Source organism: Procambarus clarkii, chromosome 21 (assembly GCF_040958095.1).
Source record: "Procambarus clarkii isolate CNS0578487 chromosome 21, FALCON_Pclarkii_2.0, whole genome shotgun sequence".
NCBI classification, from domain to species: domain Eukaryota; kingdom Metazoa; phylum Arthropoda; class Malacostraca; order Decapoda; family Cambaridae; genus Procambarus; species Procambarus clarkii.
The window spans coordinates 19,412,623-19,437,703 of NC_091170.1; the positions used below are offsets into that span (position 1 = coordinate 19,412,623).

Consider the following 25,081-nt stretch of genomic DNA (forward strand, 5'->3'; position numbering starts at 1 on the left):
TATATATATATATATATATATATATGTCGTACCTAGTAGCCAGAATGCACTTCTCAGCCTACTATGCAAGGCCCGATTTGCCTAATAAGCCAAGTTTTCCTGAATTAATATATTTTCTCTATTTTTTTTTTGTTATGAAATGATAAAGCTACCCATTTCATTATGTATGAGGTCAATTTTTTTTATTGGAGTTAAAATTAACGTAGATATATGACCGAACCTAACCAACCCTACCTAACCTAACCTAACCTATCTTTATAGGTTAGTTTGGGTTAGGTAGCCGAAAAAGTTAGGTTAGGTTAGGTTAGGTAGGTTAGGTAGTCGAAAAACAATTAATTCATGAAAACTTGGCTTATTAGGCAAATCGGGCCTTGCATAGTAGGCTGAGAAGTGAGTTCTGGCTACTAGGTATATATATATATGTCGTACCTAGTAGCAAGAATGCACTTCTCGGCCTACTATGCAAGGCCCGATTTGCCTAATAAGCCAAGTTTTCCTGAATTATTATATTTTTTCTTATTTTTTTCTTATGAAATGATAAAGCTACCCATTTCATTATGTATGAGGTCAATTTTTTTTATTGGAGTTAAAATTAACGTAGATATATGACCGAACCTAACCAACCCTACCTAACCTAACCTAACCTATCTTTATAGGTTAGTTTGGGTTAGGTAGCCGAAAAAGTTAGGTTAGGTTAGGTTAGGTAGGTTAGGTAGTCGAAAAACAATTAATTCATGAAAACTTGGCTTATTAGGCAAATCGGGCCTTGCATAGTAGGCTGAGAAGTGCGTTCTGGCTACTAGGTACGACATATATATATATATATATATATATATATATATATATATATATATATATATATATATATATACATATATATATATATATAACTTTAGAACACTTTCCCACCAGGAGACTCGAACCCTAGCCAGCACAGAAGCCTTCCAGCAACTGGCATAACAGGTACGCCTTAACCCGCTCCACCACCTGCTCAGACCCTTAAAAGAGATGGTAATTTCGGAGTATTTAAATACCCCAAAGATCAACACCTCCCAAGAGCACCAGAGCAAGTGAGGGTGAGGGTGCTCTTGGGAGGTGTTGATCTTTGGGGTATTTAAATACTCCGAAATTACCATCTCTTTTAAGGGTCTGAGCAGGTGGTGGAGAGGGTTAAGGCGTACCTGTTATGCCAGTTGCTGGAAGGCTTCTGTGCTGGCTAGGGTTCGAGTCTCCTGGTGGGAAAGTGTTCTAAAGTTGTATACTTGACTCTCGTGTTTAGGAGAGTTGTGCCATATATATATATATGGCATATATATATGTCGTACCTAGTAGCCAGAACGCACTTCTCAGCCTACTATGCAAGGCCTAATTTGCCTAATAAGCCAAGTTTTCATGAATTAATTGTATTTCGACTACCTAACCTACCTAACCTAACCTAACCTAACTTTTTCGGCTACCTAACCTAACCTAGTCTATAAAGATAGGTTAGGTTAGGTTAGGTAGGGTTGGTTAGGTTCGGTCATATATCTACGTTAATTTTAACCCCAATAAAAAAAAATTGACCTCATACATAATGAAATGGGTAGCTTTAAAATTTCATAAGAACAAAATTAGAGAAACTATATTAATTCAGTAAAACTTGGCTTATTAGGCAAATCGGGCCTTGCATAGTAGGCTGAGAAGTGCGTTCTGGCTACTAGGTACGACATATATATATATATATATATATATATATATATATATATATATATATATATATATATATATAACTTTAGAACACTTTCCCACCAGGAGACTCGAACCCTAGCCAGCACAGAAGCCTTCCAGCAACTGGCATAACAGGTACGCCTTAACCCGCTCCACCACCTGCTCAGACCCTTAGCACTAGAGCAAGTGAGGGGTCATTTATACGTTTATTTCATCATGTCCCTGTTAATATGGGAAGACACAGTGTCTATGCTTAAGGCACAACTCTCCTAAACACGAGAGTCAAGTATACAACTTTAGAACACTTTCCCACCAGGAGACTCGAACCCTAGCCAGCACAGATGCCTTGCAGCAACTGGCATAACAGGTACGCCTTAACCCGCTCCACCACCTGCTCAGACCCTTAGCACTAGAGCAAGTGAGGGGTCATTTATACGTTTATTTCATCAAGTCCCTGTTAATATGGGAAGACACAGTGTCTATACGTATAAATGACCCCTCACTTGCTCTAGTGCTAAGGGTCTGAGCAGGTGGTGGAGCGGGTTAAGGCGTACCTGTTATGCCAGTTGCTGGAAGGCTTCTGTGCTGGCTAGGGTTCGAGTCTCCTGGTGGGAAAGTGTTCTAAAGTTGTATACTTGACTCTCGTGTTTAGGAGAGTTGTGCCTTAAGCATAGACACTGTGTCTTCCCATATTAACAGGGACATGATGAAATAAACGTATAAATGACCCCTCACTTGCTCTAGTGCTATGGGTCTGAGCAGGTGGTGGAGCGGGTTAAGGCGTACCTGTTATGCCAGTTGCTGGAAGGCTTCTGTGCTGGCTAGGGTTCGAGTCTCCTGGTGGGAAAGTGTTCTAAAGTTGTATACTTGACTCTCGTGTTTAGGAGAGTTGGGCATATATATATATATATATATATATATATATATATATATATATATATATATGTCGTACCTAGTAGCCAGAACGTACTTCTGAGCCTACTATGCAAGGCCCGATTTGCCTAATAAGCCAAGTTTTCATGAGTTAATTGTTTTTCGACTATCTAACCTACCTAACCTAACCTAACCTAACTTTTTCGGCTACCTAACCTAACCTAACCTATAAAGATAGGTTAGGTTAGGTTAGGTAGGGTTGGTTAGGTTCGGTCATATATCTACGTTAATTTTAACTCCAATAAAAAAAAATTGACCTCATACATAATGAAATGGGCAGCTTTATCATTTCATAAGAAAAAAAATTGAGAAAATATATTAATTCAGGAAAATTTGGCTTATTAGGCAAATCGGGCCTTGCATAGTAGGCTGAGAAGTGCGTTCTGGCTACTAGGTACGACATATATATATATATATATATATATATATATATATATATATATATATATATATATATATATATACATATGTCGTACCTAGTAGCCAGAACTCACTTCTCAGCCTACTATGCAAGGCCCAATTTGCCTAATAAGCCAAGTTTTCATGAATTAGTTGTTTTTCGACTACCTAACCTACCTAACCTAACCTAACCTAACTTTTTCGGCTACCTAACCGAACCTAACCTATAAAGATAGGTTAGGTTAGGTTAGGTAGGGTTGGTTAGGTTCGGTCATATATCTACGTTAATTTTAACTCCAATAACAAAAAATTGACCTCATACATAATGAAATGGATAGCTTTATCATTTCAAAAGAAAAAAAATAGAGAAAATATATTAATTCAGGAAAACTTGGCTTATTAGGCAAATCTGGCCATGCATAGTAGGCTGAGAAGTGCGTTCTGGCTACTAGGTACGACACATATATATATACATATATATATATATATATATATATATATATATATATATATATATATATATATATATATATATATATATATATACATATATATATATATATATATATATATATATATATATATGTCGTACCTAATAGCCAGAACGCACTTCTCAGCCTACTATTCAAGGCCCGATTTGCCTAATAAGCCAAGTTTTCATGAATTAATGTTTTTTCGTCTACCTAACCTACCTAACCTAACCTAACCTAGCTTTTTTTGGCTACCTAACCTAACCTTACCTATAAATATAGGTTAGGTTAGGTTAGGTAGGGTTGGTTAGGTTCGTTCATATATCTACGTTAATTTTAACTCCAATAAAAAAAAATTAACCTCATACATAGAGAAAAGGGTTGCTTTATCATTTCATAAGAAAAAAATTATAGTAAATATATTAATTCAGGAAAACTTGGCTTATTAGGCAAATCGGGCCTTGAATAGTAGGCTGAGAAGTGAGTTCTGGCTACTAGGTACGACATATATATATATATATATATATATATATATATATATATATATATATATATATATATATATATATATATATATATATATATATATATATATACGAACAAGCCTGAATGGTCCCCAGGACAATATGCAACTGAAAACTCACACCCCAGAAGTGACTCGAACCCATACTCCCAGAAGCAACGCAACTGGTATGTACAAGACGCCTTAATCCACTTGACCATCACGACCGGACAAAATGAGGTGATAGCCGAGGCTATTTGAACCACCCCACCGCCGGCACTCGGATAGTAATCTTGGGCATAGCATTTTACCAAATCACCTCATTCTTTGGGGCACACGTGAGGAACACAAATGCGAACAAGCCTGAATGGTCCCCAGGACAATATGCAACTGAAAACTCACACCCCAGAAGTGACTCGAACCCATACTCCCAGAAGCAACGCAACTGCGCAACCATTCAGGCTTGTTCGCATTTGTGTTCCTCACGTGTGCCCCAAAGAATGAGGTGATTTGGTAAAATGCTATGCCCAAGATTACTATCCGAGTGCCGGCGGTGGGGTGGTTCAAATAGCCTCGGCTATCACCTCATTTTGTCCGGTCGTGATGGTCAAGTGGATTAAGGCGTCTTGTACATACCAGTTGCGTTGCTTCTGGGAGTATGGGTTCGAGTCACTTCTGGGGTGTGAGTTTTCAGTTGCATATTGTCCTGGGGACCATTCAGGCTTGTTCGCATTTGTGTTCCTCACGTGTGCCCCAAAGAATGAGGTGATTTGGTAAAATGCTATGCCCAAGATTACTATCCGAGTGCCGGCAGTGGGGTGGTTCAAAAAGCCTCGGCTATCACCTCATTTTGTCCGGTCGTGATGGTCAAGTGGATTAAGGCGTCTTGTACATACCAGTTGCGTTGCTTCTGGGAGTATGGGTTCGAGTCACTTCTGGGGTGTGAGTTTTCAGTTGCATATTGTCCTGGGGACCATTCAGGCTTGTTCGCATTTGTGTTCCTCACGTGTGCCCCAAAGAATGAGGTGATTTGGTAAAATGCTATGCCCAAGATTACTATCCGAGTGCCGGCGGTGGGGTGGTTCAAATAGCCTCGGCTATCACCTCATTTTGGCCGGTCGTGATGGTCAAGTGGATTAAGGCGTCTTGTACATACTAGTTGCGTTGCTTCTGGGAGTATGGGTTCGAGTCACTTCTGGGGTGTGAGTTTTCAGTTGCATATTGTCCTGGGGACCATTCAGGCTTGTTCGCATTTGTGTTCCTCACGTGTGCCCCAAAGAATGAGGTGATTTGGTAAAATGCTATGCCCAAGATTACTATCCGAGTGCCGGCGGTGGGGTGGTTCAAATAGCCTCGGCTATCACCTCATTTTGTCCGGTCGTGATGGTCAAGTGGATTAAGGCGTCTTGTACATACCAGTTGCGTTGCTTCTGGGAGTAAGGGTTCGAGTCACTTCTGGGGTGTGAGTTTTCAGTTATATATATATATATATATATATATATATATATATATATATATATATATATATATATATATATATATATATATATTTATATATATATATATATATATATATATATATATATATATATATATATATGCGAACAAGCCTGAATGGTCCCCAGGACATTATGCAACTGAAAACTCACACCCCAGAAGTGACTCGAACCCATACTCCCAGGAGCAATGCAGCTGGTATGTACAAGACGCCTTAATCCACTTGACCATCACGACCGGACATAATGAGGTGATAGCCGAGGCTATTTGAACCACCCCACCGCCGGCACTCGGATAGTAATCTTGGGCATAGCATTTTACCAAATCACCTCATTCTTTGGGGCACACGTGAGGAACACAAATGCGAACATTTGTTCGCATTTGTCGTACCTAGTCGTATATATATATATATATATATATATATATATATATATATATATATATATATATATATTATTAAATATGACCGAAAAAGTAAGATTAATAATTCTAACACGAATTTTCTCAATCTTTCGTATATTTCTTTTCACTGTTGGAGGTAAATCAAAAATCAATTCTCCAAAATTCATTTTTATTTCTAGTCTGACGCGACACGAGCGCGTTTCGTAAATCTTATTACATTTTCAAAGACTTTTAGTTTACAAATACACAACTGAATAGAACTTACGCATCTCCGATTTTATATCTACATTTGAGTGAGGTGGATGGGGTGAGGTGGCATTAATAGGGTATTAATTTCATCAACACAAGACAGAACAAGAGGTGGCATTAATAGGGTATTTATTTCATCAACATATGAAATGTTGTTATATATATATATATATATATATATATATATATATATATATATATATATATATATATATATATATATATATATATATATATATATATATATAAATATATATATATATATATATATATATATATATATATATATATATATATATATATATATATATTAGTATATATATATATATATAACAACATTTCATATGTTGATGAAATTAATACCCTATTAATGCCACCTCTTGTTCTGTCTTGTGTTGATGAAATTAATACCCTATTAATGCCACCTCACCCCATCCACCTCACTCAAATGTAGATATAAAATCGGAGATGCGTAAGTTCTATTCAGTTGTGTATTTGTAAACTAAAAGTCTTTGAAAATGTAATAAGATGGGATATATATATATATATATATATATATATATATATATATATATATATATATATATATATATATATATATATATATATATATATATATATATTAGTATATTTTGGTAGCAATCTTTCCTGTAGACATATATTATTAAATATAACCGAAAAAGTAAGATTAATAATTCTAACACGAATTTTCTCAATCTTTCGTACATTTCTTTTCACTTTTGGTGGTAATTCAAAAATCAATTTCCCAAAATTCATTTTTATTTCTAGTCTGACGCGACACTTGAGCGCGTTTCGTAAAACTTATTACATTTTCAAAGACTTTAGTTTACACATACACAACTGAATAGAACTTACACATCTCCGATTTGTTTATATCTACATTTGAGTGAGGTGGATGGGGTGAGGTGGTATTTAATAAGGTATTAATTTCATCAACACAAGACAGAACACGAAACAATGGGTATTGAATAGAATTGATTGTAGAAAGCCTATTGGTCCATATTTCTTGATGCTTCTATATTGGAGCGGAGTCTTGAGGTGGGTAGAATATAGTTGTGCATTAATTGGCTGTTGATTGCTGGTGTTGACTTCTTGATGTGTAGTGCCTCGCAAACGTCAAGCCGCCTGCTATCGCTGATTTCTGTGTTGTTTACAGCCAATTAATGCAAACTATATTCTACCCACCTCAAGACTCCGCTCCAATATAGAAGCATCAAGAAATATGGACCAATAGGCTTTCTACAATCACTTCTATTCAATACCCATTGTTTCGTGTTCTGTCTTGTGTCGATGAAATTAATACCTTAATAAATACCACCTCACCCCATCCACCTCACTCAAATGTAGATATAAACAAATCGGAGATGTGTAAGTTCTATTCAGTTGTGTATGTTTAAACTAAAGTCTTTGAAAATGTAATAAGTTTTACGAATTGCGCTCAAGTGTCGCGTCAGACTAGAAAAAAAATGAATTTTGGAGAATTGATTTTTGAATTACCACCAACAGTGAAAAGAAATGTACGAAAGATTGAAAAAATTCGTGTTAGAATTATTAATCTTACAGTTTCGGTCATATTTAATAGTATATATATATATATATATATATATATATATATATATATATATATATATATATATATATATATATATATATATATATATATATATATATATATTGGTGTATACTGGCAGCAGGTTTTCTTTCAAACATGTTTCATTGAATATGACCGCATATTCTGTATTTATTATTTTCTGGTTTAGGGCTTCTATCCCTCTAACTATTTTCTTAGCATCAGGGCTTAATTGAAATAGGAGTTCTCCAAAACTCATTTTCGTACTTTTAAGGTGAAGAAAACATGTGATTTACTATAGAGTGTATTACACTTATTTGTATAATTTGCACGACGTTTCGAACCTCCATGGTTCATTCTCAAGTGAACAGATCTTACAATACTAGTTGATTTTATACCCGCATTAGGTCAGGTGATAATACAATGAAGGTGAAAACATGGGGGGATACATAAGGGATAAACATAGGGGCTGCAGAAGGCTTATTGGCCCATACGAGGCATCTCCTATCTAAACACAAAGATTAATCCAGTGTAATTGGCCTGTTATGTTGGACATTGTCTTCTGTGTTGGCATCGATATGTTCTTGTCTTGTCCTTACTCTCATGGTGGGTAGAGTAAATAGTTCCGTGATTTGGGTGTTCATGGTAGGTCGCTCGATTCTTATGTGAATTGCCTCAAGAATTTGTAATCTTCTTGAATCTTGGGTTTTGTCTATTATGCAAGTAATAGTTTTTATGCAAGTTTTGTCTATTTTGCATAATAGACAAAACCCAAGATTCAAGAAGATTACAAATTCTTGAGGCAATTCACATAAGAATAGAGCGACCTACCATGAACACCCAAATCACGGAACTATTTACTCTACCCACCATGAGAGTAAGGACAAGAAGTTCCTGTAAAATTGTCTAATAGGGGGTATAGGTGTTGTGTTAGTTGTCTCTTCAGAGGTTGCATGGCGTTTCACTTTCCTTCTTATGATGTCTTCGACGAAACCATTGGAGAAGCCGTTGTTGACTAGGACCTGCCTTACCCTACAGAGTTCTTCGTCGACTTGCTTCCATTCTGAGCTGTGGCTAAGAGCACGGTCGACATATGCGTTAACAACACTCCTCTTGTACCTGTCTGGGCAGTCGCTGTTGGCATTTAGGCACATTCCTATGTTTGTTTCCTTAGTGAAGACTGCAGTGTGGAAACCTCCGCCCTTTTCCATGACTGTTACATCTAGAAAGGGCAGCTTCCCATCTTTTTCCATCTCGTAAGTGAAACGCAGCACGGAACTCTGCTCAAATGCCTCCTTCAGCTCCTGCAGATGTCTGACATCAGGTACCTGTGTAAAAATGTCGTCAACATACCTGCAGTATATGGCCGGTTTCAAGTTCATGTCGACTAAGACTTTTTGCTCGATGGTACCCATGTACCATCGCAAACTTTTACATGGGTACCATCGAGCAAAAAGTCTTAGTCGACATGAACTTGAAACCGGCCATATACTGCAGGTATGTTGACATTTTTACACAGGTACCTGATGTCAGACATCTGCAGGAGCTGAAGGAGGCATTTGAGCAGAGTTCCGTGCTGCGTTTCACTTACGAGATGTAAAAAGATGGGAAGCTGTCCTTTCTAGATGTAACAGTCATGGAAAGGAGCGGAGGTTTCCACACTGCAGTCTACACTAAGGAAACAAACATAGGAATGTGCCTAAATGCCAACAGCGACTGCCCAGACAGGTACAAGAGGAGTGTTGTTAACGCATATGTCGACCGTGCTCTTAGCCACAGCTCAGAATGGAAGCAAGTCGACGAAGAACTCTGTAGGGTAAGGCAGGTCCTAGTCAACAACGGCTTCTCCAATGGTTTCGTCGAAGACATCATAAGAAGGAAAGTGAAACGCCATGCAACCTCTGAAGAGACAACTAACACAACACCTATACCCCCTATTAGACTATTTTACAGGAACTTCTTTTCCACAGCTCATAAAACAGAGGAAAGGGTCCTGAAAGATATTGTTAATAGAAACGTTATCCCTACAGACAAAAATCAGAGGATACAACTGACGATTTACTATAAAACCAGAAAAACGGCCAGCCTACTCATGAGAAACTCTCCAGACACAAAGCAGAACGCTTTAAAAGAGACCAACGTCGTCTATGCCTTCAAATGACCACTTGGGGACTGTAAGCTCCAAAAAAAACAGTATATAGGCAAGACAACAACATCTCTTTCTAGGCATTTAACGATGCATAAACAACAGGGCTCCATTAAGGAACATATAATCTCTTCCCACAACCAAACCATCGCCAGAGAAATCCTAGTAAACAACACAGAAATCATCGATAGATACAGCGATAGCAGGCGACTTGACGTTTGCGAGGCACTACACATTAAGAAGTCAACACCAGCAATCAACAGCCAATTAATGCACAACTATATTCTACCCACCTCAAGACTCCGCTCCAATACAGAAGCATCAAGAAATATAGACCAATAGGCTTTCTACAATCACTTCCATTTCAATACCCATTATTTCGTGTTCTGTCTTGTGTTGATGAAATTAATACCCTATTAATGCCACCTCTTGTTCTGTCTTGTGTTGATGAAATTAATACCCTTTTAATGCCACCTCTTGTTCTGTCTTGTGTTGATGAAATTAATTCCCTATTAATGCCACCTCACCCCATCCACCTCACTCAAATGTAGATATAAACAAAACCGGAGATGTGTAAGTTCTATTCAGTTGTGTATTTGTAAACTAAAGTCTTTGAAAATGTAATAAGTTTTACGAAACGCGCTCGTGTCGCGTCAGACTAGAAATAAAAATGAATTTTGGAGAATTGATTTTTGAATTACCTCCAACAGTGAAAAGAAATGTACGAAAGATTGAGAAAATTCGTGTTAGAATTATTAATCTTACTTTTTCGGTCATATTTAATAATATATATATATATATATATATATATATATATATATATATATATATATATATATATATATATATATATATATATATATATATATATATATATATATATATATATATATATATATATATATATGTCGTACCTAGTAGCCAGAACGCACTTTTCAGCCTACTATGCAAGGCTCGATTTGCCTAATAAGCCAAGTTTTCATGAATTAATGTTTTTTCGTCAACCTAACCTACCTAACCTAACCTAACCTAACTTTTTCGGCTACCTAACCTAACCTAACCTATTAAGATAGGTTAGGTAGGGTTGGTTAGGTTCGGTCATATATCTACGTTAATTTTAGCTCCAATAAAAAAAATTGACCTCATACATAATGAAATGGGTAGCTTTATCATTTCATAAGAAAAAAATTAGAGAAAATATATTAATTCATGAAAACTTGGCTTATTAGGCAAATCGGGCCTTGCATAGTAGGCTGAGAAGTGCGTTCTGGCTACTAGGTACGACATATATATATATATATATATATATATATATATATATATATATATATATATATATATATATATATATATATATATATATATGTATATATATATATATATATATATATATATATATATATATATATATATATATATATATATATGCGGAAAATCCACAGAGAAATATGAAATGAGGTGAACGTTTCGGCTTGTTAAAGCCTTTGTCAACACCAGACTGACTAAGGAGAAGGGGGGATGATATATAGACCGACACCTGACCAACCCATCCCTAGGATAGAATATAACCAGAAACAGGTATAGCTTAGCTTAGAATGGTCAAAGAGGATTAAGCGGTCAGAGAATAAGGATGAAAGATTAAAGAAAAGCCTCATGAACACACAATATATGAATATACAATTATAATGAGACATTGTAAGCCTCTCTATCAAAGTTGTTTCTTAAACTGTTGTGCAATATTATAACTTAAAAATGGATCAAGTTGATACATTCCAGTACTAACATTAAGAAGATTTGGACACTGACTGATTAGAGCAGACTCAATCAAATTCCGTTCCACGAAATCCCCACAATTGGTAATGCTTTTTGCCTCATTCCAGTTAATATTGTGATCGCATAAACTCGTATGTAGATACAATGCATTAGACGTTTGGGCAGTTCTAATACTATAAGCATGTTGTGACAACCGCAATTGTAAGGACTTTCCTGTTTGTCCAAGGTACACAGAATCACAATCATTGCAGGGAATCGAATACACACAACCTGCTGTATCAGGGGAGTTTTTTATTAAATTGGATTTGATCGTACTATTAGTGAACACCAAATTTATATTAAGTTTCTTAAAAATCAGAGACAATTTTTCAAGTCCACTCGCATAAGGTACCACCAATGAGTTAATAATTTTTGGTTTCGCCTTAGGGACGTGATTATAAAACGAACGCTTGGCTTGTTCAAACGAGAAATCCAAAAACCTCTTAGGATATTGTAAACTCTTCCCAATTTCATATATTTTAGCAATCTCTTCATAAAAAAACTCAGGGCTGCATACCCTCAAAGCTCGTAGAAACATTCCTGAAAATACTGCCTGTTTAACTTTACTATGATGATTCGAATAAAAATGAACATACGACCCCACGTTGGTAGGTGTCCTATACGCATTAAATTTGAACTTTCTAGTGACTCTATGAATCATAATGTCCAAAAACGGAAGAGTACCATTCTCCTCAGTCTCACAAGTGAATTTTATTGAAGGTACCAAAGAATTGAGTTCATTAAGAAAAACTATCTGGTCTTTGTCGCACGGCCATAAGCACAAAATATCATCAACATACCTAAACCAAACTACATTAGCCGGGATAATCCTGGATAACATTTTGGTTTCAAAGAATTCCATATACAAATTGCTTAAAACTGGGGAAAGGGGATTGCCCATCGCCATACCAAATGTTTGTTTGAAAAATTTTCCATTAAAACTAAAATAATTGTCTTTTATACACAATTTGATAAGTTCCAATACTTTATTGGTCTGCAAGCTCAAATTATATTTAGGCAGTTCCTCACGTAGAAATTCTAACAGATCATCAACAGGAACTTTAGTGAATAAATAGGTCACATCGAAACTTATAAGTTTAAAATCAAAATTTAAATTCAGTGTGGATAGCTTATTAACTAAGTCTACATTGTTTGTCAAGTGTGAGTTGGAAATAGTACCAACTATAGGGGACAAAACTTTGACTAACCACTTAGAGAGTTTATAAGCCGCCGAACCAATTGAACTAATAATCGGCCTTGCCGGATTATATGGCTTATGAGTTTTTATAAGACCATACATGTAAGGAAGAGAGGGGGATCGACTTGTTAGCCTAGATATCAACTCTTTATCGCCTTTACACACAGTTTTAAGAGTTTTGTTAAAATGTGCAATCACTTTTTCAGTAGGATCTCTGTTAACCAATAGATAAGTATCCCTGTCTTCCAAGAGTAACTCCATTTTTCGGACATAGTCATCTTTATTCATAATAACTACTGCATTTGACTTATCAGCCTTGGTAATATGTAATGAACTATCTTTTTTGAGATTTTTGAACGCATGAACAAATCGACTTGGACAATTAGGAACAGAATTGTTAAGTAAAACGCCATACATCATACCTTTGCACACATTAATATCTTCAACTGAGACATTGCTATACTTTTCAAGATTGCTGAAACCTTTGGCAATATCTACATAATTGACTGTTCCGTTAGATGTGGCAAAGCTCAGGCCATATCCTAATGCAGTAATCGTGTCATTATCAAGCTGTCTATCCGAGAGGTTTATAACAAAATCCCGGTTGGAGTGTTTATTCCGATTTACTTAAATTTGAAGTTCGTGAATGTTTTAAAGTTGTGAATAACTGTAAGTACGCTTTTCTCCAAGTCATTCCGCCTGAGTGGAACCGTTGTATGATGGATTACTGTTATACTACTTTGAGGTCTACCTGCAGAAAGGTGAGTACTAAACTTGATTTCAAATTAAAGAAACTTATTCAACAAAGTGACTGGAATAAACACTCCAACCGGGATTTTGTTATAAACCTCTCGGATAGACAGCTTGATAATGACACGATTACTGCATTAGGATATGGCCTGAGCTTTGCCACATCTAACGTGTACTGTGTGTACTGTTGACTGTGGTGTTTGTAGTGAATTATGCTGCTGGCTGTTGTGCTTGTAGTGCTGCTGTATGTACTGTTGACTGTGGTGTTTGTAGTGGGTTGTGCTGCTGGCTGTTGTGCTTGTAGTGCTACTACTTTTGATGCTGGCTATGGTGCTTGCAGTGCTACTGCTTGTGCTGCTGAATGTGATAATTGCAGAGCTACTGATTGTGCTGCTGATTGTCATACTTGTAGTGCTCTGGTACCTCTCTCATCTCCTTCCATGGTCCAGGTACCTCCACCTCTAACTATGTGTTGCCTGGTACCTCTCTCATCTAATACCATGGACCATGAACCAGTACGACTTCCAATGTGGTATTTGTTATCTCTCACCATCTCCTATCATTGACCAGGTACGAGCTGCTGGTAGACGGGTACCAGGAAGAGAGTACCATGGGGGATGTCCTTGTGCACGGAAACTTCAGTGGAATGAAGTTCTCCACCATCGACAGAGACAATGATCTCGGGTCAAGTAAGTTTGATCATCATAGATCACGCCTTGGGGCGAGGATATTGTCTTTATTGTCCACAATTAACAATATATATTCCTGTAGGAAATATTGTTAACTTTCACTTTTAAGAGACCATTTGAATAATATAATAAAGGTCATGTTATCACTTGATGATTATATTAACGCACGACGGGGATAATAGCCCTTAACTAACAACTGAACCAGGAGGACTATTGTTTATTCATCCTGGGTTGTGTGTGTACTCACCTGTTTATACTCACCTATTTGTGCTTGCGGGGGTTGAGTTTTGTCTCTTTGGTCCTGCCTCTCAACTGTCAATCAACTGGTGTACAGTTTCCAGAGCCTATTGGGCTCTATCATATCTACACTTGAAACTGTGTATGGGGTCAGCCTCCACCACATCACTTCGTAGTGCATTCCATTTAATAACTACTCTGACACTGAAACAAATCTTTCTAACGTCTCTGTGGCTCATTTTGGTACTATGTTTCCACCTGTATCCCCTTCTTCGTGTCCCACCCGCGCTGAAGAGTTTTTTTTGTCCACCTTGTCAATTCCCCCACAGAATTTTGTAGGTGGTTATCATGTCTCCCCTTACTCTTCTGTTTTCCAGGGACGTGAGGTTCAGCTCCTTCAGCCTTTCCTCGTAGCTCATACCTCTCAGTTCCGGAACAAGTCTGGTGGCATACCGCTGAATCTTCTCTAACTTTGTCTTGTCTTTAATTACATATAGACTCTAGTCAGGAGCTTCATATTCCAGGATTGGTCTGATATAAGTGGTATACAGGGTCCTGAACGATTCCTTACACAAGTTTCTATAGGCAGTTCTTATGTTGGCCAACCTAACATATGCCACTGATGATATCCATTTCATGTGGGCCTCTAGGAACAGGTTCGGTGTGATATCTACCCCCAGGTCTTTCTCTCTATTTGACTCTTGCAGGATTTCACCTCCCAGATGGTACCTTGTGTCCAGCCTTTTGCTCCCTTCACCTCATTTCATTACTTTACACTTTCCTGAGTTGTACTTTAGCAGCCATTTTCTTGACCATTCCTCCAGTTTGTGCAGGTCATCCTGCAGTCTCTGTCTATCTTTATCTGTCTTGATTCTCCTAATAATTTTTGCATCATCAGGAAACATTGAGAGGAATGAGTCTATACCCTCTAGAAGATCATTTACATATATTAGAAACAGGATGGGTCCAAGTACAGAGCCCTGTGGTACTCTGCTGGTGACATGTCGCCACTGATGTCTCTCCCCTCACAGTTACTCGCTGTTTCCTGTTGCCTAAAATACTCCCTTATCCACTAGAGCACCTTACCTTTTACACCTGCCTGTTGCTCCAACTTTTGTAACAGCCTTTTATGGGGAACTGTATCAAAAGCTTTCTGACAGTCCAAGAAAATGCAGTCTGCCCACCCTTCTCTTTCTTGCCCAATTTTTGTTGCTCGGTCATAAAATTCTATTAAACCTATTTTTCTGTGATTTACCATCTCTGAACCTTTGTTGGTGGTGTGTCATAAAACTATCTCCTTTCAGATGCACTTTGAGCCTTTTCCTTACGATTTTCTCCATCATCTTGCATGGTATACAAGTTAGGGAAACTGGCCTATAGTTCAGTGCTTCTTGCCTGTCACCCATTTTGTATATTGGGACTACATTAGCTGTCTTCCAACTTTCCAGTAGGTCTCTTGTTTCCAGTGATCTGTTATACACCATAGAGAGTGGCACACTTAGTCCCTCTTCACCTTCTTTTAGTATTCACGGTGAGATTTTGTCAGACCCGGTCAGGGAGCCGGTCGGCCGAGCGGACAGCACGCTGGACTTGTGATCCTGTGGTCCTGGGTTCGATCCCAGGCGCCGGCGAGAAACATTGGGCAGAGTTTCTTTCACCCTATGCCCCTGTTACCTAGCAGTAAAAATAGGTACCTGGGTATTAGTCAGCTGTCACGGGCTGCTTCCTGGGGGTGGAGGCCTGGTCGAGGACCGGGCCGCGGGGACACTAAAAAGCCCCGAAATCATCTCAAGATAACCTCAAGATAACCTGACCCAACAGTCTTTGTCACATTGAGTTCCAGCAGATTCCTTTTGATCTCATCACAGGTGAGGTCAAATTCCTCCAAGGTCGCTTGGTTTGCCTCATTTAGTGCAGGGGCTTCTACTTGTTTTTCTGTGAAGACCTCCTGGAATCTCCTGTTGAGCTCTTCACACACCTCCATGTCATTCTCTGTGTATATGTTCTCCCCTTTCTCAGATTCATCACTTGTTCCTTCACTGCTGTTTTCCTCCTGATGTGGCTGTGGAGCAGTTTTGGTTGGGTCATAGCATTACTGGCAATGCTATTTTCATACGGTCTCTCTGCTTCTCTCCTCACTCTGAGGTACTCATTTCTGGCCCTCTGGTATCTCTCTCTGCTTTCTGGAGTTCTGTTATTCCTGTAATTTCTCCATGTTTTTTTACTCAATTGCTTCGCCACCTTACATTCCTGGTTGAACCATGGATTCTTCTGTTGTTTTTGGTTTTTCTCCTTTTGGACTGGGATAATCTTATCTGCAGCTTTTTGGCACTTCTGGGTGACATAGTCCATCATATCATGCACAGTCTTCTCTCTGAGTTATGTTTCCCATGGTAATTCCCTTTATGAAGTTCCTCATCTCATCATATTTTCCTCTTCGGTAATTTAGTCTCTTCCCTTCTGATCCCATCCTTGGATATGTTATCCCTACCTCCACCAAATACTCAAATATCAATACACTGTGGTCACTCATTTCTATTGGGGCTTCAAATTTGACTTCCCTTATTTCTGATTCATTCAATGTAAATATCAGGTCGTGTCTAGCTGGTTTGTCATTGCCTCTCATTCTTGTAGGTTCTTTGACGTGCTGGCTCAGAAAGTTCCTTCTTGCCACTTCCAAGAGTTTAGCTCTCCATGTATCTTCACCTCCATGTGGGTCCCCATTCTCCCAGTCTATCTTTCCATGGTTGAAATCCCCCATGATTAAGAGTCTGGAGCCACTTCTGCAGGCAACTGAAGTTGCTCTCCCTATGGAACAACATGGCAACTTATTGGTTGCCATGTTGTTCCTATCAAACTCCTGTCTGGGTCTTCTGTAAGTTAGGGGAGGGTTGTAAATGACCGCAACTATTATCTTAGGTCCACCCATTGTCATAATTCCTGTTATGTAAAACTCGTCACAGCCCGGAATTTCCATCTCATCAAAACTCCAGTCCTTCCTTATCATCAGGGCCACTCTTCCACCTCCTATCCCTTCCCTTTCTTTCATCACTATATAGTAGTCCTTTAGAAACACATCATCTGTTATGACTCCTGACAATTTTGTTTCCGAGAGTCCTATTACATTTGGGTACTCTTCTTGTACCCTTTCTGCCAGTTCACTTGCTCTATTGGTAATCTCATCGATGTTTGAGTACATTATCTTGAAACTCAATTTTCTATATCCATTTTCACTCTCTTTCCCCACAAGTGTAGGAAGTTGTTGAATGGGCATTGCTACTTGGGAAAGCTCATCTTCCTGTGAGGTAGTTGCCAGGAGTTCGATAGAAGATGGAGTGAGGGATGGAGGGCTTTGGTCTTGCCCAGGCATGCTTGGTTCAGGAAGAATTCCTGGGGATGTGTCGAAAAATCCGACACCATTTAATAATATCATACAGGCAGATAATATTGCTGCATTGTATAAACAAGTTAACACATAGAAAATGTAACTTGTAGTGACACTTCTTAAGGTACTTCATTTAATAATATCATACAGGCAGATAATATTGCTGCATTGTATAAACAAGTTAACACATAGAAAATGTAACTTGTAGTGACACTTAAAAAGGTACTTCCAGTGACACTGGCTTATCACTCAAATCATTAGTGTGTGTGATTATATATATATAATGTGTATTAATTTTAAGTGCTAACCTCTAGTAGAGGTAGGATTATCGCCTAGTGAGTGCAGAAATTTTACCCTAGGCTACCATCAGTGCTTGTTCAGTATTATGAGCAGCCCAAGTACAAGCCTCACAAGGCTTCACCAACTAGCCAGTATGGATAATGCAGGGAGAATGAAAAGAACCCTTGCAGGTCTTAAAGGCCACTTAACAAGACAGATCAAGAAATGTGAAGATTTGTCACAACAATCTCAAGTTGATTATGCTGACCTGGAAAGCTATTATCAAGCAGCTGCAGGTAAATTTGAGCAAATCAAATGGCAAATAGCAACATATGTTGCTGAATTGGCCAACACCAATTTATCAGAAACAGAAATAGACGACATTATGGTTGATCTAGCGAGTTATGAAGATCACACTCAGGCCACGTTACAGCCTTACGTCAAATTAATTGCCCAGAACAAGGCAACAGCAACAACAACAACAACAGTTGCATCTAATACGAGTCAAGCAGAAGCTCGACTCCCTCCAATTAATTTACCCACTTTCTCAGGAAAAGATGAGGAAGATTGAGACGAATTTTGGAACAAATTCGTTGACCTTGTGGACTCAAAACAATCTTTACCAAAGAGTAGTAAATTCTCTTATTTGCAAGGCCAATTATCAGGTGAGGTTAAAACAGTAGTATCCCATCTGAGATTAACTAATGACGGCTATGATCTGGCAGTAAAACTCCTCAAAGATAATTATGCTGATCCAGAAGTAAGAACATCACATTTAGTTCATGAGCTGTTGCATTTACCCCCACCGGAGGCTTCAGCTGATTCAATTCAAGTCTTCAAGCTGGAGGTAGAATCAATGATCAATGCCCTCAGCCTTACAGCAGATACAAACGGGGCTGAGTGGGTCTTGAAAATAATTGTCCAGGAGAAAATACCTAGGGACATATTGAGACAAATGAGTGCTCATTACAATAAAAGTATCTTATCCATGAATGAAATATCTGAAGGTTTAAGGTCTGTAGTTCATCAATTACGAACACATGACAAATTTAAACCACCAAGTAAACCCTCAGAAACCAATAATAGTAAACCACAGATTACCAAAGGTACTCCAAATCAATCTAGACAATATAATTCATCACCAAAGTGGAACAGTGGCAGTGTGGGGCGTATATGCAGTGGGACCCTCCAAGCCTATAGTTACTGTGTCACCCAAGAACGTGACACCAAAGGGTACTGGAAGCTATGGAACATGTTTGTTTTGCAATGAGAAACATTCAATGTACCACTGCCCTAATTTTTCTGATAGTGACGCCCATGTTGAGCGACTCAAAGATTTGCAACATTGCACGAGGTGCCTCAGGAAACATAACATCAACGACTGTGATACCCAATTACACACCTGTAATAGGTGTAACAAAGGTCAGCACCATGCAGCATTGTGCAGAGACATCAAAACAACGTCTCCAAACCCCAAGGTGGATGATAGCATTCCCACCACGGTACAGTACTGCAAGGTGCAACAAACGAAGAGTGCCCAATCGGCAAAGTCTAAAGGTAATACGACTTTGCCTACTGCCCAAATTACCATCCTGAATAAGAGGGCCAAGGTCCATACCCGTGGGTTGTTTGACCAAGGGTCCCAGAGAACATATGTCACTAAAAAGTTGGCAGATGAACTACAATTAAGGCCTGTAGCCCAGATGTCATTCAACATCTCAGGGTTTGTAACAGATGCAGGACCTCAAGTCTACCAGGTGGTACAACCATCAGTACGTTTAGGCAGGTACGTCTGTCGAGTACAAGCCATTGTGGTGGACAAAATACCAGTAGACCTACAAGTTCAAGGTCTGAGAGCAACAGCAAAATTCCCGAGAAATAGAGGAGTAAAATTGGCAGATAATATTAAGTCTGATCACCTTACCGACTTCGGTCTCCTTGTAGGGACAGACTATTGCCATCGATTCATTGGTAGCCCTACTAAATATCAGGGCATAACCATGTTAAATTCTACAGGAGGTAAATTACTCTCAAGCCCAGTATCAAGCCTGAGGAGACCTATGCCTGCAGATAAACAATACCAATAGAAATCTAAATTTGTCAGCTGATTATATTTCTCCAGTAGCATTATACTAAGGAGATTACAGCTGACTATAGTAACAGAGGTTGATGTTAATATCATCATTTAAAGCTGAAGATGAGTTCATGAGGCTTCAGTGGCAAATCAGTGAACAGTAGCCTAAACCAGCTACAAGTCACTGCGACCAATGTCACTGAACCCACTTCAGTCTCAGAACCATACTTGACTTTAATGATGGGCTATTCAATCCTCTGAATCAATTAACTAAATTAAACCCCAATAAATTTGATGACTGATTTTGATACATTTATTATTTAATCAAGACGAATTCCATGGGCCTCAGTGTTTATATATCAGTGACCAGTTACCTGAACAAACTTCAAGTTATATCTAATGTCACTGATCTCACTGCAGTCCCTGAATCATACTTGACTGTAGTACTTGATCACATTCAGTCTTCTGGGTTAAATAATATGTAATTAGGCTTGAATTTTAGCCTTTCAAGAGTTAACAGGGAAATGAAATCGCATTAGACTTCTAAACCCTGTAACTTTAGTACGGGACATCCGTCCTGTACGAACAGACGCACAAATGTGTGATTACTAACTACTAACAACAAATTAATCTAATAATTCGAAGGAGGAGTATCAGTGTTCATCTGTTCTAAATAGGACTTCGACCCGTGAGCAGCCCCCCGGGGAATTATGTCGAAAAATCCGACACCATTTAATAATATCATACAGGCAGATAATATTGCTGCATTGTATAAACAAGTTAACCCATGAAAATGCAACTTGTAGTGGAATTTTCCGTCTATAAAAAATGGGATATCATTGCCACATACTATTATAAATTCACCAGCTATTATGGTGGGAATCATTCTTAAATACATTAGTCTTTGGACTTTACCATCATAAAAACATCTCATATAAATTAACTTAATTATCAATATTAAAATAAAGTAAATGTGACCCTTCTATCACTTACTGTCATCTGGACAATGTAGGCCAGTAGCGTCAGTTGTGAGGGAGTGGTCAGTTATTGTTATTGTTTAAGACCACAGAGTAAATCAACCAGGTAACCAGAGTCGTGGAGCAAATTACGGCCCCTATAAATTCTCTTGGACGAAGTGTTATGGAAGATTAGAGTAGTGATCTGCCATCATCAACACGCTGTCATCAATCTCAAGGGAAGTGTCTTTCCGAAACCTGTTTATCTATACATTTGTGGCCATTAATGTTAGTAGATAGGGCGGACCGGTTAGAACATGATCGACTCAAAAAAGGTCAAGACGAGGAAGCATGCTTTGTGCATCAGTTACCAGGGTGATGGAAGCCACCTTACACGAGGAAAATTTGGTGTCTACACCCTAGTTATACCTGGTAGACTAAGGCCTGCTGTACAAATAAGATAAGGAACCTCTTCAATGTGTGTAGTTAATACTGTAGTTTGATTGGCTGCATATATATAAATTCAATATAAACTCCCCCCTAATGTGTAGTGGATCGATTTGTGAGATTATTGCAGAAATACAGTCCACTTATCATCATACAAATTGCTATTGAAATATATAAATTAATGTAAATATAAATTCTATATAAATTCATATAAATTTAACAAATATAAATCTCACAGGTCGGTTCCCACAGGATGGAGGGGCAGGGAGTGCTTGGGGTTGGAGGGCAGGGATTGCTCGAGGTGAGGGCACGCCCTCTTGTGGTGTAGTTAACAGCGGGTTGGGGGGAGGTGGAGTGGGGGATGGAGGGCTTAGGTCTTGCCTGGGCTTGCTTGGGGTAGGAAGAAGACCAGGGAATGGGAAGGCAGGGAATACTGGGGTAAGGGTGGAGGGAGGATTTGGGTGATATGGTGGGCATTGTGCAGGGGCAAGGAAGGATATGTGCTGGGGGTGGGGGTGACCTTAAGGGGTGGTGAGTTGGGGTATTGCAGTCCCTTCTGGGGTTCCTGAATTGCTGGATTGGGGTTCCCCACTCCCCTATGGGATTGCTGGGTTAAAGGCTGAGGTTCCCTGGTTCCCTTCCCTCTCCCTGCGCCTTTTCCTCGCATATGCTGCTCTAATTATCTCGTCTCTGGTCATGTCCCTCTGAAGGTATACATCTCTGTGATTCCTTGCATTTTTCAGTTTGTTCTTCTTTACTAGGATGTCCTCTTTGATCGTCTCGTTCCTGAATACTACATGGATCAATCTCTTTTTGTATTTGTTGTACTGGCCAATCCGAAAAAAAATGTTCTATGTCTCATTCAGCTCCTTCCATACCTATCTCCTTTAGTATCCCTGACACTGCAGCTTTGTCCTTAGTCCTCTATTCTTCCTTCTTGGAACCCTCCTGTTCCCTAATACCTACCACTACTACAGCTCTTTTCCTTGCCATTAGCTGGCTCGTGCATCTAGCTACCTCCTGTGAGATTACTGCTTTCATTACAACTTCCTTGACTATGGACATGGCATCGGGACTCTTCAGTATTTCAGCAAAGGTGGCACCCATTGTAGGGTCCCTGCCAATGCTATATTCCCTATTACTTGGGGGTTGTTTACCTGGGCCAGAGTCTAAGGAGGGCCTATTTTTGGGGTTTTTATCTCGTCTTGTGCTGCACTCAGTTCTATCTGCTACTTACTTATAGTTTCCCACATGTCCTTCAATTCCCTCCTGATTTCCTTCCATGCATGAGCAATCATCTACATGTATGGCTCGTCTTGTTCCTCTCCTCCAACATTGTTCTGTTGTCTTACCATCCTGCTTGACCTGTGTGTCTGTGTGTGTGTGTGTGTGTGTGTGTGTGTACTCACCTAATTGTACTCACCTAATTGTGCTTGCGGGGGTTGAGCTCTGGCTCTTTGGTCCCGCCTCTCAACCGTCAATCAACTGGTGTACAGATTCCTGAGACTACTGGGCTCTATCATATCTACATTTGAAACTGTGTATGGAGTCAGCCTCCACCACATCACTTCCAAGTGCATTTCATTTACTAACTACTCTGACATTGAAAAAGTTCTTTCTAATGTCTCTGTGGCTCATTTGGGTACTCAGCTTCCACCTGTGTCCCCTTGTTCGCGTCCCTCCAGTGTTGAATAGTTCATCCTTGTTTACCCGGTCGATTCCCCTGAGGATTTTGTAGGTTGTGATCATGTCCCCCCTTACTCTTCTGTCTTCTAGTATCGTAAGGTGTATTTCCCGCATCCTTTCCTCATAACTCATGCCTCTTAGTTCTGGGACTAGTCTAGTAGCATACCTTTGGACTTTTTCCAGCTTCGTCTTGTGCTTGACAAGGTACGGGCTCCATGCTGGGGCCGCATACTCCAGGATTGGTCTTACATATGTTGTGTACAAGAGTCTGAATGATTCCTTACACAGGTTCCTGAACGCCGTTCTGATGTTAGCCAGCCTCGCATATGCCGCAGACGTTATTCTCTTTATGTGGGTTCAGGAGACAGGTTTGGTGTGATATCAACTCCTAGATCTTTCTCTCTGTCCGTTTCATTGAGTACTTCATCTCCTATTCTGTATCCTGTGTCTGGCCTCCTGTTTCCACTGCCAAGTTTCATTACTTTGCATTTACTCGGGTTGAACTTCAACAGCCATTTGTTGGACCATTCACTCAGTCTATCTAGGTCATCTTGTAGCCTCCTACTATCATCCTCTGTTTCAATCCTCCTCATAATTTTTGCATCGTCGGCAAACATTGAGAGGAACGAATCTATACCCTCTGGGAGATCATTTACATATACCAGAAACAGTATAGGTCCAAGGACTGACCCCTGCGGGACTCCACTTGTAACGTCTCGCCAATCTGAGACCTCACCCCTCACACAGACTCGTTGTCTCCTGTTACTTAGGTACTTCTCTATCCACCGGAGTACCTGCCCTTTCACTCCAGCCTGCGTCTCCAACTTTCTCACTAGCCTCTTGTGTGGCACTGTATCAAAGGCTTTCTGACAATCCAAAAATATGCAGTCTGCCCATCCTTCTCTTTCTTGCCTTATTTTTGTTGCCTGGTCGTAGAATTCAAGTAAACCTGTGAGGCAGGACCTGCCATCCCTGAAACCATGTTGATGCTGTGTTACAAAGTTCCTTCGCTCCAGATGCTCCACTAGTTTTTTCGCACAATCTTCTCCATCAGCTTGCATGGTATGCAGGTTAGGGACACAGGTCTGTAGTTCAGTGCCTCCTGTCTATACCCTTTCTTGTATATCGGGACTACATTAGCTGTTTTCCAAATATCTGGGAGTTCCCCTATTGCCAGTGATTTGTTATACACTATGGAGAGTGGTAGGCACAGTTCTCCTGCTCCTTCCTTTAGAACCCAAGGGGAGATTCCATCTGGGCCTATAGCCTTTGTCACATCCAACTCTAGTTAACACTTCCTTACTTCCCCGCTGGTAATCTCAAACTCTTCCAGTGGTTCCTGGTTAGCTATTCCCACACTTACCTCTGGAATTTCTCCTTGCTCTAAGGTGAAGACCTCCTGGAATTTCTTATTCAATTCCTCACACACTTCCTTGTCATTTGTAGTGAATCCTTCTGCCCCTATCCTTAATTTCATACCCTGTTCCTTTACTGTTGTTTTTCTCCTGATGTGGCTATGCAACAATTTAGGCTGAGTCTTTGCCTTGCTTGCGATGTCATTTTCGTATTGTCTTTCTGCCTCTCTTCTCATCCTGACATATTCATTCCTGGCATTCTGGTATCTTTCTCTGCTCTCCAGTGTCCTGTTATTCCTATAGTTTCTCCATACCCT

General features: G+C 39.2%; 1 protein-coding gene across 2 annotated transcripts in view; it reads left to right on the plus strand.

The window, feature by feature from the left end:
• The window catches only part of LOC123760773 (angiopoietin-related protein 7), a 557,761-nt gene that overhangs the window by 304,462 nt on the left and 228,218 nt on the right, over positions 1-25,081 (plus strand). For both annotated transcript variants that reach the window (XM_069328203.1, XM_069328204.1), the window contains exon 8: positions 14,227-14,345. In XM_069328203.1, coding sequence (XP_069184304.1) covers positions 14,227-14,345 — 119 coding nt within the window. The remainder of the gene's footprint in view (positions 1-14,226; positions 14,346-25,081) is intronic.